The sequence below is a fragment of the Botryllus schlosseri genome, chromosome 2 (assembly GCF_051294905.1).
Source record: "Botryllus schlosseri isolate E-star chromosome 2, Bs_hap1, whole genome shotgun sequence".
In the NCBI taxonomy this organism is placed as follows: domain Eukaryota; kingdom Metazoa; phylum Chordata; class Ascidiacea; order Stolidobranchia; family Styelidae; genus Botryllus; species Botryllus schlosseri.
Window position 1 is genome coordinate 18,020,852 of NC_137237.1, and position 17,720 is coordinate 18,038,571.

General features: G+C 41.3%; 1 protein-coding gene across 2 annotated transcripts; it reads right to left on the reverse strand.

Annotated features, from left to right (window-relative positions):
* Positions 1-7,665: 7,665 nt before the first annotated feature.
* Positions 7,666-16,128, reverse strand: LOC145433947 (glutaminase kidney isoform, mitochondrial-like). Of its 2 annotated transcripts, none has more exons than XR_013913236.1 (12): positions 15,748-16,128; positions 15,529-15,652; positions 13,810-13,946; positions 13,366-13,501; positions 12,340-12,419; positions 11,907-12,070; positions 11,746-11,832; positions 9,988-10,113; positions 9,701-9,931; positions 9,531-9,630; positions 8,687-8,811; positions 7,666-7,866 (listed from the first exon to the last, which is right to left on the reverse strand). XR_013913236.1 is itself a non-coding variant. In XM_080311201.1 (12 exons), exons 1-12 carry the CDS (start codon positions 15,864-15,866, stop codon positions 7,804-7,806), a joined length of 1,497 nt encoding a protein of 498 aa, XP_080167327.1. In that variant the 5' UTR covers positions 15,867-16,108; the 3' UTR covers positions 7,666-7,803. The 2 variants fall into 2 exon arrangements, 1 of the variants encoding a protein (XP_080167327.1); XM_080311201.1 differs by having other exon boundaries at positions 11,746-11,837; positions 15,748-16,108.
* Between the last annotated feature and the right edge of the window lie 1,592 nt (positions 16,129-17,720).

Here is a 17,720-nt window from a genome sequence, read left to right on the forward strand (position 1 = left end):
ATTATTTCCTCGTGTGTCGTGCTTGTATTTATACCCTTTGTGTTCTGTTCTCTATCGTCTTTCGTTTACCAGTACTCTAGATCGTGTCGCTGTCTCAAGTTGTTCTGCTGATAACATACTGATTTCATATTGCAACCTCGTCGTATGAGTTATTGTTCAAAAGAAGATCCACGCTCCATCACATCTGCTAAAAAGCTACGTTTCACCTGCAGCCAACAGTAATTTTCCCTGTCGTTGTCTTGTCGGAGCGCAGACCAAACGTCTCGTATACGAATGTTTCATCAACTTGATAATATTTTCTTGGCATTTTCTTCAGGGTCATAGGATCGTGACAAGAACGGCTGCATTCTGCATAGCTGAATATGGACGGCGTGATGTCTTTGCAAACAGCACTGTAAGTTAAAGGAAAGGATTATGATTATCAGAGGTGGTCAAAGTAGTCAAGAAAGCTACTAAAGTAGAAGTAGAAGTAGCGACGAAAAAAGTATACTCAAGTACGAGTAGAAGTACTTCTTCCATAAGTCATATAAAACTACTTGTAGTAGAAGTAGAATTGACTGACATTAAGTCTACTCAAGTAAGTAAGTAGTTTTGGAAATAGTCGTAATTCATTCGCATGGACTGTCACAAGCTGCAAATTGAGCTATGCGGAAGGTGCAGAGAGCTTGATTCGTATTAATGCATCCCAGGAGTTATTAATTTTCGACAGAATAAGCGTTCTTTCGCATCATGGGATGCGAATTATGGCATTGATATGAAAATGCCAGTCCAACCCTTTGTTTACTAGAAGACCCCGTTTTAGAGAAGACCATGGCATGGCGACCTACCCCATATTATGAGGCTTCAAATTTAGGCGAAGAGCAATACGGAGAAGTTGTATCGGATACGGTTTCAACGCTTTGCGCGATTAGTACACGTTAAAAACAAATATTGTGGATCGTAAAAGTTATATTTGATGTAGCTTTATTTTCGGAAAATAGAGGCATTGCTACACATGTTTTTATGCTTCAACATGTATGTTCTGCAGACAAAAAACTGAATGTAATTAGAACTCAAAGTATGATACTCGGAATTGAAAATGAAATACAAATGCCACTTCTAAAAAGCTGAAAATATACAAATACCACTTCTAAAAAGCTGAAAATATATTTCATGTCTTTTGTCGGTAAAGCTTCAAAGGGGATCTGCTAAAACAGGTGTAACGTTAAAAAATCCGTATTTTCCAGATCGGCAGGACACGTCATGGGCTGCTAGATTTCGAAATGATAGGTAATTGCTAGATTGCGAAACGGTAGTTTCGAACGTTATGGTGGGCCATATTTACTGTGATGAAATATTTGATATGGGCGACAATGCGGTGTGAGCGGAAGCAAGCAATCCGGTACCTAAATTTTATTCACTAATACTTTCGTGAAAACATTTATGTCACACCATGATTACTGTGCGCGAAGCGCAGCAACATTTCTGGGCTTTACTTGACGTTTATGAACATTAAATGTTGGTACTCCGTGAAAACAGCCCCGAAATTCCTCAGGCTATCTTTGGTATTGGGGGATTAGACTACTTCTACTTGACAAACTGAAAATAGCGAAAAGTAAGTAAGTAAATGTCAAAATATTACGAAGTAGAAGTAGAGAAAATCAGATCTACTTGAGTATGTTTCAGAAGTAGAGGAAAACTACTTGAGTACTTCCAAAAAGTAGAAGTACTTCGTTGCAGACCACCTCTGATGATTATAGCGTTGGCGAATAGGGGTTGGTCGTATCATGCGCAGCATACGAAGCATGCAGTAGGCCTACATTCGCCACGTTCGTTGGTGGATATCACATAGGCCTATTTATGACGTCGTGATCAATTCACAGTATTGTCACAAGGTGCAATGAAAAAGGTATGGCAGAAAAATACCAAAGAAGGTTTATGTGATCGAACGGGCATTCTATTTTTGTGGCCGCATAAAAATTACATATTTGAACTTTTCACATACGTTTCTGACGTCACAACGAGTGATACTCGACTCGAAGCCTCGATTCAGAATCGAATCACTCAGGTTCTCGATTTTGCCCGCAGTCCTATTGGCGACCATGACGTACAGACATGGATGTAATTCAAACGCATAATTCCATATACCCTTCGCTGTTTATACACAGTCATCACTTGTATCCGTACATATACATACTTGGATGACGAATACCCAATACCCAATAGGATAGTCAATGGAATTTGCTGAATTTCGTCAGATACCGATATGCACATCTTTTCACGAAGAAGTCATCGCTGCAGCCATCTTTTATGTAATCACATACCACGCCTTTATCGCGGAGCATCTGTCTAAATTCAAGTGTGGTGAAATTGTTGCGATACAAGTACCCGACATCATTGCTTCGGGGAACTTTAGGGCTCGGATCTGAGACTTTTGAGCGGGACTTATCGCACGCCCCGTTTACACACACATCCACAAACCCTCATTGCAACGCTATCTTGGAATATTAATTTTCGTATACACCCGTGATGGCGAAAGGAAGTAAAATCACTGTCATTGATTAGTTGAGAATATACCTATGTATTTCACTGCTAACCCCGTTTATATCGCAAAATGATGTATCAGTTACTGATCCCACCACAGATGAATATTTTCTGTAGTTCTGATCCGAATCCATAGAACGAGGGCCTGATCAATCCAAATCTCACCTGATTCTGGATTTCGCAAAACATTTTCTTCTGATCGTCAGGACAGCAAATACCAACTGCAGAACGAATTATATGCATTTGTCATCACAAGCATCTCCAGATATTCAAGATTTCAGTTTCCGGTAAAATAAACTCAGGTTTGTATTACATATATAACAGATTATCATAGTTTCCTATTCGAATTTAGGCAACTGTACTCACGTATATGAAATGGAAACGCATTTTCATATGCACATCACCCCATAGAACATAGCATCAGCAAGGATGCTGTCGGAGACTCGTAATTATATAGAGTCTACTGCTGGTGGTTTCTTTCCATTAGTCCCCACCCCCATATGTTGTGGTGCGTACCTAAAAGTCGGTAAATTTTTTTTAATTGAATGAATTTGTCCTGAGAAACTAAAATTATCGACGCGTACAGTGGGTACACGTGCTCGTGCTATGCACTGTTCATGTACAAATAAAATGGGAGACATGCCACGAAACGAGAGATCAATTCACTACGTTATATCTGTTATAGACTGTTGTGCAAGGGGTACAAAAATAAAGATACCAGCCACATCTGAGCCCGATGGAATTATATTATCTAGTCGCTGTTAAAATGGCGGGTATTGGTTTATATTATTTGTGTGCTTTTCGTGTAATATTCAGAGTTGATACGGCGACGATAACAGGAATATCGAGTTGTTCGCAATATTTTACGCAATATTTTATTTTGTGATGCGATTGTTGATATACAACGTTCTTTCCAATTCTCTACTAGTTGCTGACGATTACCCCTGACGAGTGTCAGCCGAAAATATTCGGGTTCATTTCAATATGAATATACTATTCAATTGTATATTGAAGTTCTGTACCTCCAAGAAGCTGTTCAAATATTTTACGAGAGCCGAAAATCGATTGCCAAACTATGAAGAGAATTTCACCCGACGGACCTCAATATTCCATCTTTGGGTATTCATACCCTTAAATTAGGGCTTTAACGGCCCGGTCTTCGAATTGGAAATGTTTTATTACGGAGCTTCACTCGCAAACTGCAACGTATCGACACCACAACATAAAACGGCCATGAGCCAGCGGTCACACGACCTATGCCAGCATGGCGTCGACACCAGAAAAAGCAAATCACCTGCACATCTCATGACCACAGATAGCATAAATAACAAGATGTCCAGCAGAACCAGGTCCGTCACAGTGCTACGGTGCTACTGTGGTTCGTGGGCTGAATATGTCGTCATAAATCATATTTACTAGTAGTTATCCCCCTATTATCGCGATAGTGTAGGCGTATTTGTAATCAGAACTTCGGTAATAGACGTGAAAATAGCACAAGTATAGCCTACGCTTGTATAAAATACACTGGGAAAATTCTCGTATTTCCAATGCCGTCTGGGAGTTATTTATACGGGATTTCCATTGCTCAAAAGGGGAGTGCAGCGAGTGATGAAGTAGCTTTATTTACAATGAAATCGGATTTCTTTATAGTAGACTGATTTTCAACGAGGCGTGAGATTTTGGTACAATATGGGAAAATCACCATATAATCAACGCTAACTGAGGAACCGATAAGGAAATTTGTAACGGGTAGGTTGTCAGAGTTAGTTTGCAACTATATGGCGACCGCATGTTTACAATAATTTCCCGTAAATCGGTTGCACCGTTTTTCCCAGTGTACCGTTAGGAACTCACACATGGATATCTAGAAACTAGAAGTTCTAGATATCCCTGCACTCACATTGCTCATTCATATCATTCATGTCAGTACATGCCACACTTTTATTCAATTTACAGATATGTCAATAAGCGTCACTGATTTTAGACAGATACTGGAGCTTATCTAAAATTCAAGCTAGCAAAACCGCCGCACAGGATTGAATATATATCATGTAAAGCACTGTTGAGTTCTTAGGGTATGAAATGCGGTGCTGAGGGGTGCAATTGGTTCTCAATCTAATGCTATCTATTTGCCATCATATTTGTTATCATTATGGAGTCATGCTAGGACTCCAATCAAACGCGTATCTGGGGACTCACTACCACACTGTCACCTTGCCCCTTTTCTTTATTTTTTCCTATTTGATTAACAGTTTTTATAACCAGATCATGTAAAGGTAGTGTAGTCGCACTTCGTCTTTGCTAAAACTTTATCTGCCTTGGTATGTCTTTTTGGTACGAACATCTTGTTACCTAAATAGTCCGGTAACCACAGGCAGCACATGGTTAAATGCAATTTTGTACATCGTGCGTATTTTTATTTAGTTCTAATCTTTAATTTTTATCAATCGTGTTGGTTGAATAGTTCCATTTTCCGAAGATACAATGAAAGCCATGACCGTCTGATCATAATACTTGCCTATACCACTTTATCAGTTACTTTACTAACCGCAGAAAGCAGCAATGCAAAACCCAATAGAAATTCACCGTGTCGCATATCATCGGCGAGGTGAAATGAAGTTGTGTAGCTATATTGGGCCCGAGCCTGATTTGAGACAGAAGTTTGTAATGACATTCTTATTTGAATCCGAAATATAGTACAATTCTAATATTGTTTATTACCCAACCGGTCAATCGGCACGTCTCAAACCCGAAATAATTTGCAAAATCAAGCCCGAACACGGAAACTCCACCCAACTTCGATCACCCCCCACCATCTTCAGGGGCGCGCCCCCCTTGGGGGCGTGAAACATCTGAAGGGGGGCTCGAAGTTGTGAGCAACTGAAATTTTTTTTAGCGCTCGGCGCGATTTACCTCCAGTTCATTGTTATTGCTCTTGTGTATAGGCCAGTCCATAATTTCATATTTTCCAATTCTCTCATGAATACTGAACAACAGTCATAACCTCCCATGCCATCAAACTATCCGTTGGGATTGCTCGCATTCTGGTTTCATTTTGTAATATGACGATAAGGAGGGCGCGACCATTTTCACTATCAAAAAGGGGGGAGTGCCTAAAAAAGTTTGAGAAACTCTGTTTTAAGAGGAGGGCACCACACCATAAACATCTCTGGAAGGGCGCTGGCGGAAGAAATTTCTTGGCTTGAAATATCGACATAGTACCTATACTTTTACCTCATGACCTTATCTTACCCAAAACATAACTAATAACTTCATAATTTCGGTTTTCATCGGCACCGGTTTAGTATCTTTTATTACTGGTAAAATGTTTATTATTAACGTTTTTCTCTATTGTAAAATTGTGTTGAACAGATTCGTGGTAACTCAAAAATTTGTATGACATATATGTCGTATAGTGTTCACTGAGGGTTTTTTGAAAAGCTAACATAGAGACCCGTGTTATGCTAAGAGACGTTTGGCCTCTAGGTCTACTTTGCTCTGAATTTCAGAGCTTCACAGCAAACTTTTTGAAAAAATGACTTGAAATTTGAAATTTCGAAATGGGATTTCTCCTAGAGGGGTAGCACATATTCCTTCAAATTTTAGCATAACACAGCACTGTCCTAGTACTTCCTAGAGAAGGCGTTAGATTGAAAAAAAGGCTTCACAATATTGAGATTTTGCATTCCCCGTGTCGGTGCATTTTTTCTGCTTCAAATCCACAATCTGCAGGGTAGGACTAAACTTTTTGTTTTTTGTATATAGCATATAGTATATTCATATTAAAATGAGCCCGAATATTTTCGGCTGATACTCGTCAGGGGTAATCGTCAGCAACTAGTAGAGAATTGGAAAGAACATTGTATATCAACAACCGTATCACAAAATATGACGTCATCAGCATGAAAGAGAGAGCGTTCAATGTAGGCCTACTATTTTTAGGTGGTACTCGAACTCCTTTTGTTGACAGAGTTTTGGTTGGTGTATTTTGATAAAAGTCGACTCCAAGGCACACAAATGGAATTGTGAACGACCCCGCCCAACGATTCGAAATTGGTCGTCTCGATAATTATTCGCACAAATCGGATTATCTAACAGATGTTTGCCGATGGCAGAATTAATGGCCTTTGATCGATCAGCATCAATCTTAAGCGGATGAGTTAAGCGTACGATTGTTGATATACAATGTTCTTTCCAATTCTCTACTAGTTGCTGACGAGTGTCAGCCGAAAATATTCGGGTTCATTTTAATATGAATATACTATTCAATTGTATATTAAAGTTCTGTACCTCCAAGAAGCTCTTCAAGTATACAGCATAGCGACATCTAGCGACTGAAAAAATTTCATGGTGATGGGGTAGCCATCTGAGAGTTAGGTTTTTGACTTGCTAGTCCCCTTCAGACATATTTCCTTCATAAAATCGACTGACAACTATCTAAAGTTCGTTCTCTGCGTGACTGCTCAGAAGTTTAAGCAGTCGCGGCAGCTGGAGCGTGAAGGTCATGTGAAAATTTCAATAAATTGCAGCTCCATTACCGTGGCGTTCTGAAGAGAATGGCTGCGGCCAAATTTTTTTCGTTTTGCCCTTCAATTTGAGACCACATCATTTTTTTAGTGCAGTGCCCCTTTAACCAACCTGAGTATAAAAAGTACTGTCTCAATTTCGGCCGATTCAACAACTGTGACGATCAGGTGTTAAGCGACAACGCGCGTTTTGTGCTTTCGTTTGATAATATTGACACAAATTCAACGTTTTCTATATCCTAACTAATTAGAGTCTACCTACAACTATCTATTTATAGAGCCCCATATCTACTACTCGGGTCCCGCGCCTGCAACGGACTTTCCTTGCATGTAGATGTAGGCCCTATTCCCATCTCAGTAAAACAGGGTAGGCTATTTAATGTAGAACTGTCGAACTTGATACGAGCGCCAACATATTGCCGCCTGAATATTGCGGCGTATAGAACTTACTAGCCATTGGCCACATATTCGACACGGGAGTATGCTTGGGAAAATTGAGACCTAGGTTAGTTGTCGCAGCAATAGTAGTCCTATATTAGGAAATTTCAATTACACGGGCTGCGGCTATCGTCTAAGCGCGAGGCGTCGTCCGCGAAAAACGCAGAATACACAACTCCAGAATGAAACATATATATATTATATAGTCTCTGACAAACAGCGGTAAAACATTCTAAAATGTGCATCGGTGGAAGACACGAAAATCGAAAGGACAAGGCTACAAAAACTAAAGCGGTGAAGAATTCGCGATGGCATTTCAATCCACGATCTCCGAAGCCCAATACGGTATCGAGGCCGCTCGCAATTCCTCTTCGTCGTACTGAAAGAAACGAAGATTCAGGTCAGGTCACGTCAGACTGGCTGGCAGTAGGCGGTCAGGCGACCGGTAGTATAGTATGCACAGGTGGTCAAAATAGTCAGCGTTGCAACTCGAGCAGATGAAACGCCGTAAATTTCTACTCAATTTCAAGTACAAAATGGAGTGCGGAATCAGGGATATCTCGAAGTTCTAGATATCCCTGCGCGGAATAAAGTAATTACAAAAGAATTGGAGTAAAAGTAGCCCACAAGTATTATTTTATGAGTTAATCGTAGGCGGCAACTTCCAGAAATGCACGATGCATCTTCGCGACTAACGCAAAACGGCAAATGACTTTTCACATATAGGTGCAATGTTCGAAAATATATTCTGTCGCCGTGATGTAACTCAAACGCCCAGTGTTTACGACAATTTCATCATAAAGGTGATGCAAAACTATCCAGTAACTACTTTTTACTTGTAATACTGGAGTCTATAAGCAAGGTTACCATCGACAAGGATCGAAAATGAAGGACAGCCAAACTCTTAATAGCCTAACTGCCAAATTTCCAAATTGATGAGCAAAAAAAGGTGACCACTTTCGTCCAGTACGACCTCGTCGCCGAAAATAAGATAAACTAAAGGTACGTGTCAAAAACAAGGACAAAGTAGTTTTTTTTATGATATTGCCCTTCAAAATAAGGTATATGGCAATCCTGTCTAAAAGGTTAACACTTATCTTCGAAAATGGAGTTATACGCACGATGCACATGGTAAAGTCATATCAGTAAACATACCACGAATTTACGCAAGAGTGAAGGTTCACAACAGCGACGCTTACCGTGAGCGGCGTAGCGGACAGTCTGGGATCGATTTTACTTTCGGAGTAACGCAGATTGTCGTAAACGTGAAAGTTAAAGGCTCGCACCAACTCCTGACAGAAACGCAGGCCTCGAACGGAATTACCTGGAACGACAACTAGCTTTGAAGAAACACTATTCGAAATTACGGATAATTAAAACTCCGTTTCCGCAGCGCGCAACGGTTGGAATTCGGGACTCTCTGGCTATTCGCCTGATTTGGCACTGACGTATGACGCCACTTCGACGGCGTGACTCGGTACATGCAGACGAGATAACATACCAAGGACGATACTTTCCCGCCGAATTGAAGCTTCTACTATAACCGCACAGGTCGGCAGGGATGGGTCGAAAAGATGGTTAATACCTCACGGTTACCCCGAACAGAAGTGGGTCCAGAGTTTCACAACTAGGGCAGGCACGGTTCGAGTACCCGAATCCAGTCGAGAAGTGAGCCGATGTTTTTGAGTAACACCGAAAAATATTTCCACCGCTGGAGCATCGGAACCCCGGTTAGCGAGGTTAAGCAACGAAACGTACGTTGCGGAAGGCTACGAATATTCATGGAACAACGGACGAAGTAGTGGTCGACCCTCACAATGGCCACAAAGCGCTACGAATAGCCACGGTCCCGAAACACAGAATTAGTTAGGATTACGTGTAACTGGCATCGTTGAACTTGTGGCCGCCCAAGAGATAGATATTCAAATTTCTGAAGTCAGTATTACTGTCGTAACGCCCTAACTACGACGTTGAGAAGACAGCGGGAGTCATCGTTACCAAGCAATCACGGGGATTTAGCGCCAAATCAAACGCATCACCAACCTCTCTCGTCCAGCAAAGGGCTCCATATCATAACCCCCATCACGTTTGGCACGACCAGCATCAACCCGCCAGCAACGCCAGACTTTGCTGGTAATCCGACCTGAAAGACGCAACGAAAAAGAAAACGCTTCAAGAACACACCGCGCGGGTAGTATAACAGCAGGGCTCACATCAAACGCGAACACTCCCGAGTAATCGTACATCCCGCAGGAATGCATAAGCGAGAGAGTGTTCCGCACCGCTTCCGACGACAACACGCGTTTGTCCGGCAACAATGGGCATACGCCTCCGTTCGCTAGCGTCGACGACGCGACGCTCGCGGATAGACAGGTCATTTTCAAGGCGCACAACTGCAGGTAAAAGTCCACCGTATGCTCCACTGAAGTGCCGGGTGGAAAACACTGAAATGGGCGGCCGCGGTCAGGACGATAGCGCTATGCGTTTTGCCGGGACTTACGTTTTTCTCCATTAGCAAATACGCCAACGCGAAATTTCTGAACGCGGTTACTTTCTCGGACTGGAAAACCGCGTTGTGAAAGGACGTGTACTCGTTGGCGGCCATGACGCTTACGATATTCTGTACCTGGAACCAGCAATTATAATTCAAGAACTGATGCATGAAACTGCACGCATGTCATGCATCTGCTCAGAGCGTGTGTCTATGTAACAAGGTGTTGTTAGGTTACACGAGTCGGTTTATATATGTCGAAAAAACACCAGGGACAAAAATACAAACGTTCTATTCTTTACCCAGATCTCAATTGAGCTTCAAATTTGTGGGATTTCCATCGAGTATGCACTGGGTGTTATTGAAGGACTGGTCCGCAGTCGAATTTGTTGTGACGAGTGCCTTCATAATCGAAGCTCGACACGTTCGTCGAACCGAGCCTTCGCCAGAAACCCGAAGATGAGCGATTCGAAAATTCTGGCTTGGGATTATAGATTTTTCCAAAACAGGAGTTAGTAAAAATTACGATATTCTCGCCACTTTACAATGGACCCGAAAACAGAAGACCGCTAATCTCCGCGGAACCCGAAGCAATGTATTTTCACGCCGCACTGCGCAATCGGCGCGGAGTAGCAATCTATCGCCATTCTAACTCTCTGAGCGTCGCGCCGTGCACAGACGGCGAGAAATTAACTGCTTAAAATCACCGACCCCGACAGGTGGGAGCGATGGCAATCAGAATTATTCGCCGAGCATTTTCGTACGTCTCACAGCTACAACAACAATGGGTTACGAGTTCGAGTTCGACTCCGGAAGACAGGATTCAGGCGAGCGAGAGCAAGTTCCTCCTCGCCAAGTCGCCATCACATTTGCTTAAGTGGTGTCTTGCGAAAGCCTAGAACGAAAGTGGGCCGTACTAGAGGTCGACACGTCACGAATTTATAATAAAGAACTATCGTCCTGTCCTGTCTAAACACCATTTTCGGCGTGAGTTACATCGTTGGATTACCATTGCACATTTCATCTAAGGGCACTGTCATTTCAACAAAACAGTGCCACGCCACACCCCAGACGGAATAACTGCGTACGGGAGAGTGTAAAACTCCCGCGGCGGGATATATAACGGTGGGACAACAGCGCGCTCCAGCTTTGTATTATATCCGTATTTAAATGTGACGTCACAGTCGATAACATTGACAATTGAAATATATGGTAGTATAACTACTTTAACTAAAAAAAGCTTCCGACCCGTCATAAACGGACCAAAATATCTTCAACCAGGACGACACCGTTATACAGCATTTTATACTGTCGGCGATCATCATTATCAGATCACTCATTCTGTACCAATGATGTATGTTTACGCGCTATAGTCGTAGTTTTCGAGGATTCCAACCATTCCATATCGTATACGTCGACTATATTGGGTGCATATCGTCCGTAGGCTCATACTACCTATTTTTTCGGAAGTATTTACACAATTATGACATACCGATATAACTCGACACAAATTGTGATCAGAGTGAAAACCTAAGATTGCCGGGTTGTATGTAATGTGACATATGAACAATTGGACATGCTGGACATTTGCTGTCTCGAGGGATCAGTATTTACTTCGAAGTGTTTCCCAATTAAAATTTCATCTTTTGATGGATACGCGCTAGATATTACGATCATCTATTCATGTACTCATCCCGGGCCGCATGTTTGACATCCCTGGCGTAGAACATGAAAGATCTAACGTTAACAAAGAAACCATCCAATTACGTGAACAAATCGATCGGCGAGCGGCGATTCCGGGTTCAGCAGCGAGCAGATCACCAGCGCCCCGGCGTTGATCATCGGATTGTGCGGCTGCTCTGCGCAACAAATCACAGCTCGTCAAGAACAGCTCCGGTTGGCAAGTCGAAAGAAATCTGAGACTTCACCCTTGTCGTTGAGCTTGATCTCGTTGAACATATGCCCGCTAGGTTCCTTCCCGACGCGGTCGTGTACTCGCTGCGACGTGTGGTTGGATATCGCCACCGCGTACTGAAACGGCTTGATGCACGACTGCATGCAGAACGGCACGTTCGCGTCGCCTATTTCTATCCTGCGAGCGAACGACGAGGAAGCGTCAGACAGAGCGCGCGACTGTGCCATCCAGATTTGCACAAACTACCAATTTAGTTAGCTGACGGTTAGGTAACGACTGGTTTTACGACGCACATTAAAATGAGTTTTTTGCCGAACCGAAATTGACTCCCAGTCAGTTGTGTTAGAGTTACTTGGCTGCGGAATTTGAGAGGTCGTTAGTTCTAGTTGCGCACTTTGACAATAGTAGTTTGTACAAGTCTGGTGTCGTCACAAATGCGGCCTTACCTCTGCCCGTCGACGGTGCACAGCGCCATTCCAAAACGGCGCGGGTCCTCCTTCGCCAGCTGGGGAATATAATTGGCGAGCTGCATTGATCAAGGGGCTTCGGTTACAAAAAGGCACGCTACGGAAGAGCTAATCGTGCGTAACAACTTGCCGGTGCTCAACTACTTTCACGATCGTTTCATTGCAATAAATTGCGTCTGTAGTCTACCATTTACGGGAGCATTACAAAAATGTCGACATGACACGCATGGCCCAGTTGCATTTACATTTTTATTTGTAAAAGTGATGCAAGGATATCTAAAATTACTTTCCATTTTACAAAATCCTAAGTGTTAACAGTTTGTAGGCAAAAAAGTAAGTAGTTTTGCCTACAAACTGTTGAGTAGAAGTACCGGTAGTCTAAAAACACAACACCTTTAGTAAGCAGTAGATAAAGCCTACTGGGTTCACCGAAAAAGCCGAAGAGAGAGCCTTTTTACAAAAAAAGGGATGTAACAAAGGGCATTATGTCACGTGGGTAGGTTTCTAAAATGAGGAATTGTTTCCCAGGCTAAGAGAAACTTCTTCTCAGACGCAATGTTGACTTCAAATATGATGTAATGTGACATCGTAATACATCCTTGTCATCAGTTGATTTCCAATCTCAATACTTCCTTGACCCAGGGAGGCCATCTCGCTCAAGCTATGTGTGAATGTGTCATTTGCGGATAATAGTGATGCTAGACTGATCAACGCAAAACTCTGAAAGAGTGTTGAACATATGGCGTGTATTGATTGGTTAAATGGTTATATAATATAGCTTCAGATCAATGAAACGGAGTTCTAAATTGTACATGGCACCCACGTACAGTTTACAATAAACAATATCATATGGCAACAGCTTTCTCAATCAGTAAAGTTGTGTTGTGTATCCTTGGATATACAATGACTAGAGTACACTACACAGATTTACTGAGAAATCTACACCGCGACATGACACAAGAATCATCAGATTTGTAACCAATTGAACAATGAATGTACACACACCTTTCCCGATTGGTCGGGTTTGATGTAGTCGAAGATGGTCTTTATTTTCTCACTAAACCTTGCAAAGTCAGGTATGATGCATTGTCGAGATAGCGCTTTAGAAATAATCGCAAAACAACGTGGATTGCCCAACAACCTAAACAAATCAGCATAAAAGCAACGTAGTAGGAATCCGAGAAGGTCTGTTCGAGAGACTTAATTGCATATCGACCTATACCAAAGAATATATTACTGATCATAAGATATTAGACACACATTTCAAGTCCCAACCAGTTGACATAACAGCTCATAAAATATATACCGTACATTTCAACTAGTCAAGTTACGAGATCATAGCATTGGCGTAAAACTTTTACGATTCAAGTACTGCATGTGAATTTCGAAAGTATACTATTTACAACAGTAGCAGTAACAGCCAATAAACGACGTGGCATTTCTCATTACCGTTGGAGCTCGTCTTGGTTGCAATAGTCAGGATGGAAATCTGAATGCCTTCGCTCCTTTTTCAAGATTTCAATTTCATTGCGAAAGCTTGCCAGTCTAGGATCTGTTTTCCACAATATGCCGTACTGAGATAACGCCTAAAATTAAGGGTGAGAAAATAATTTCAGTAGACTCCAGATCATAATGTCAATCCTCAGGGCATTTTCTCATTGGCACTAAGACACAAAACTCAATTCATGGTCACCAAAAATTTCATATTTGATTGTTGGACAGAGCATGAAAAATGCTAAATAAAACATTGAACAGAGAATTTGACCTTTGTACCGATTCAGTAATCAAATATCGTCAAATATTTACACATAATATACTATATTATGAATTTGTAATGTGGTTAAAGCAAATATGTAAAGGTTCGGTAGAATTAGAAACATTGATCCATTTACTAATTGAAAAATTACTTTTTTGAGCCGATAAAAGACCTTTTTCTCACGACCTATTCTGTATTTTAAAATTGATGTTACTAGGCAAGACATATAGGCCTACCGTATCAATTTTATTAAAATAGATACTACCTCAACAATTATTGGCAGGCTACCCTTCAAAAATGCAACAACAAAATCTCACACAATTTTTCTGACAATATTATAGACATTCTAATGAAAAAGGGTTAGGTAGGCTATTTCTTCATGGGGTGAGGTTGTATTGGTTGTCAGTTTATAAGTGTTCAAGAGTAGCTTACATAGAGTTCATAGCTCTTGACATCTGCACTCATATATGTGAAATTTTCATCAGTTATTGCGTAATATTCACCAACCCAGGCATTTACATGACATTGAATGATCTCACTGATGTCAGTTCCCTTAATCATTTTCATAGATATGGAGTCAAATTTATAATTGTTACTGTGCGTATACAGCGAAGGTGTATAATTATGGGATAACTTATTAGTGTAGGCTACATCTGGAATGGAGAAGTATTGTTGCATAGCTAAGGAATCGGAACTTTCATATCTGACATACGGTCAAGAGATTAAATACTGGTACAGTGCAAGAATGAGGCCTTACCCTCAGGCCGCTACATGTCCACTGAACAAATACAGGTGACATTATATTCAAAAGACAGCAAATGAATATCACAATATATAGGCCCTATATAGACTTGGGGAATTGAGATGATGCATCTTCATATTGACCGATATTCGACTACCTTACAAGTCAATATAAATGTGAAATACTAATATAATGCTGTACGCCACTCGATTACAAACCTTCACGTGTGGTAATCAACCCACTAAACAATAGCTTATCAAAATGATGATAGATGATAATGTTGCCACACAGCTATTTTGTCTTTGAATTTAGAACAATAGGAAATTTTAATGAATTACATACAGTGTAGTGAAGGTTTGGCAAGCAAGCAGCAGACAATACCAAGTTATCAATTGGAAAACCAGTGCCTACGCTTTACATTAAAGCTTTTATCTTATTCTGAGCCTCAGATATTTCTTCCAGATATATGGCATCTAGGCTCTAATATATTATCTGTACACATGTTTAAATAGTGTCACTTTCATTACACATGCATTGTATCTGTATCATCACGTGGGATCTTGTGACATATCAAAACAATATCTGCTGTGATATGAGTCAAGACATATCAATAATGTATGTTGGACGTATACTAATAGGCTAACATGCTTATTATAAAATATTATCTTACTGCTTGTAATGCAGGGATTGACATTTCATGTGTATGGTTTAGAAACATCTTGAAAATGGTATTACATGCATCAGTTTTAGATTGGACCAATCCACCATATTCTCTGTGTTCCTTGGTATGGAATCTGTTACAGGAAATGATAACGTTATATTAGATACAAACAGAAAATCGACATAGTGCCCGCTGCCAAGCACTTAGTACAGAGCTTGTAGAACTTACCCATGTGAGAATGCATTTGATTCATGCCTCTGAGTACTGGGAGACAGAACTTTATGATTCAATCTCAATATACCACGGCAACCATAGCGGCATATCCCCCGAGCAGTAGCAATTGCCATATAGTTTCCAGATACCAGTGTTCGGATCTAGATCCTACAAACAACGCTTTCACTCCACAAAATGTAATTCCAGGTTATATTGAGTAGATACTTTGTAACAGATCTGTTCAAATTTGCCGCGGCATGCAAATCTGAAATACGATAACCACCTGTTTACATTTGCCCTTGAGCTAGTTAAACAGTACAGTCAGTATGCGGGCTAAGTAATGGGCGAAACATGTAAACTAGAAGTAGTAATGTAATGTCACACCACGCTAAATACACTCCACATATGTCTGCGTACGAGAAGTACGCGTCTCCGCGAAGACAGCAACGAAACGAGTCCGATTCGATTGAGCCAGAAACTTCTCATCAGGTAGATCTCCCTGCTTTATATATGTGAGAGAGAGTGAAGGCATACGCCCACAACCCACCCACCAAAATTGTATACTTAGAATGCCTTACGAAGGTCAGCGAGGAATCACTATGGAATATTTCATTAGTCACATTCAATGATTTCATCAATAGTTTTCTATGATTTTATCGATATAGGAGTGAGAACAAAACTGAAAAACGCAATTATGCCAGTGGAGTCCGCAGTAATCATACGTATTCTAACTAGTCGGCCCTCAAGATTACCGTATCACAATCTGATATATCGACCTCGCCTACCGACACAACACATGCCGTATTCGTTTTCGTCGCTTCCTTTTATATTATAGTTTCTTAAATCCAATGTGCATGCCTCTTATCTGCATGCTGTAAAACAAAGTAGGTGTCTGATTAAAAACTACTCCACTAAGTCGTTTCGGCACCCTCAGTTTCCAGCTCTTGACAGCCCATGAGATCGTATTTATTACTGCTTGTCACAACTACTTACTCACTTGAGTGGATTTTGCCGTCGCTACTTCTACTTGAAGTAGTTTTGGGATGCTTTCAAAAGGAATACTTCTACTCGTTCTTGGGTAGAATTTAGTGTCACTACTTCTACTTTATTGACTACTTTGTACTTTTCATTATATCGCAATATTGCAGTGTATTGATTTGATCAGTATCAGTTGACATGAAGTCAATGAATAACGGTACCAAGTTTTCCTCGCTACACGCCGATCGTCCGTAGGCTACTCCGATTGGAACTGATGGGTGCTGCCACTGCTGCGTCCTAAGACTGATCGACCCTAAACTAATTCTTTCCTTCGAGACCTAGGGGGACCATATAGGCTACGTTCTCCTTTAGGAGGATTTGCCTTCCTTTTTTTCAGGAAATTGAAAACGTCCTGCGAGGATACCTAAATGTCCTCCTTTACAGCTTTTACAACTAGGAGGCTAATGCACACGCACAGTGTCAACTGAAAATCGGCGTCAAAGACGCGAAATAGGTAATGCGGACGTTCGAGTGGGTTAGTTTTTAGGCAACACAACAAGATCTCCAGTGAATATTTCGAAATCAGCTGTTTTCAATTTCGATAAACAGACTTTTATGATTTCTAAAAAGTGTCCTTCTTCTCCGGATTCCCAAATATGATAACCCTAAATTACCTCCATCCGCACTTCAAGTAGCCTATCTCAGTGCTCTTCAACCGGGGTGGTCGTACACCCTAGGGTGTACCAGAATTTGCAAAGGGTGTTCCACTCGGATGGGGTGTACAGGGGTGTACCAGATCCGAATTACAATGAGCCGATGGCTAGCTATCACAAAGGCAGGTTTATGGGTCAGTACAGGTTGACGCAAAGGTTAATGAGCAATATGGTACGATGTTATCTCAAAGGTAATACTCGGGGATATCTAGAACTCCTAGACTTCTAGACATCCCTGGGTAATACTGTACACCGCTTGATTGTGATGTCATAAGCAGATATTTCTCCTATTCATTT

Bases quoted from the DNA above. Each gene is read 5' to 3' on its own strand.
- LOC145433947 (XM_080311201.1), bottom strand. From the start codon at position 15,866: ATGGCAATTGCTACTGCTCGGGGGATATGCCGCTATGGTTGCCGTGGT. The intron at 12,420-13,365 runs GTGTGTGTACAT...TGATCAATGCAG, and splicing joins AACCCGACCAATCGGGAAAG to CTCGCCAATTATATTCCCCA. The intron at 7,867-8,686 runs GTAAGCGTCGCT...CGTTTCTTTCAG, and splicing joins TGTCCGCTACGCCGCTCACG to TACGACGAAGAGGAATTGCG.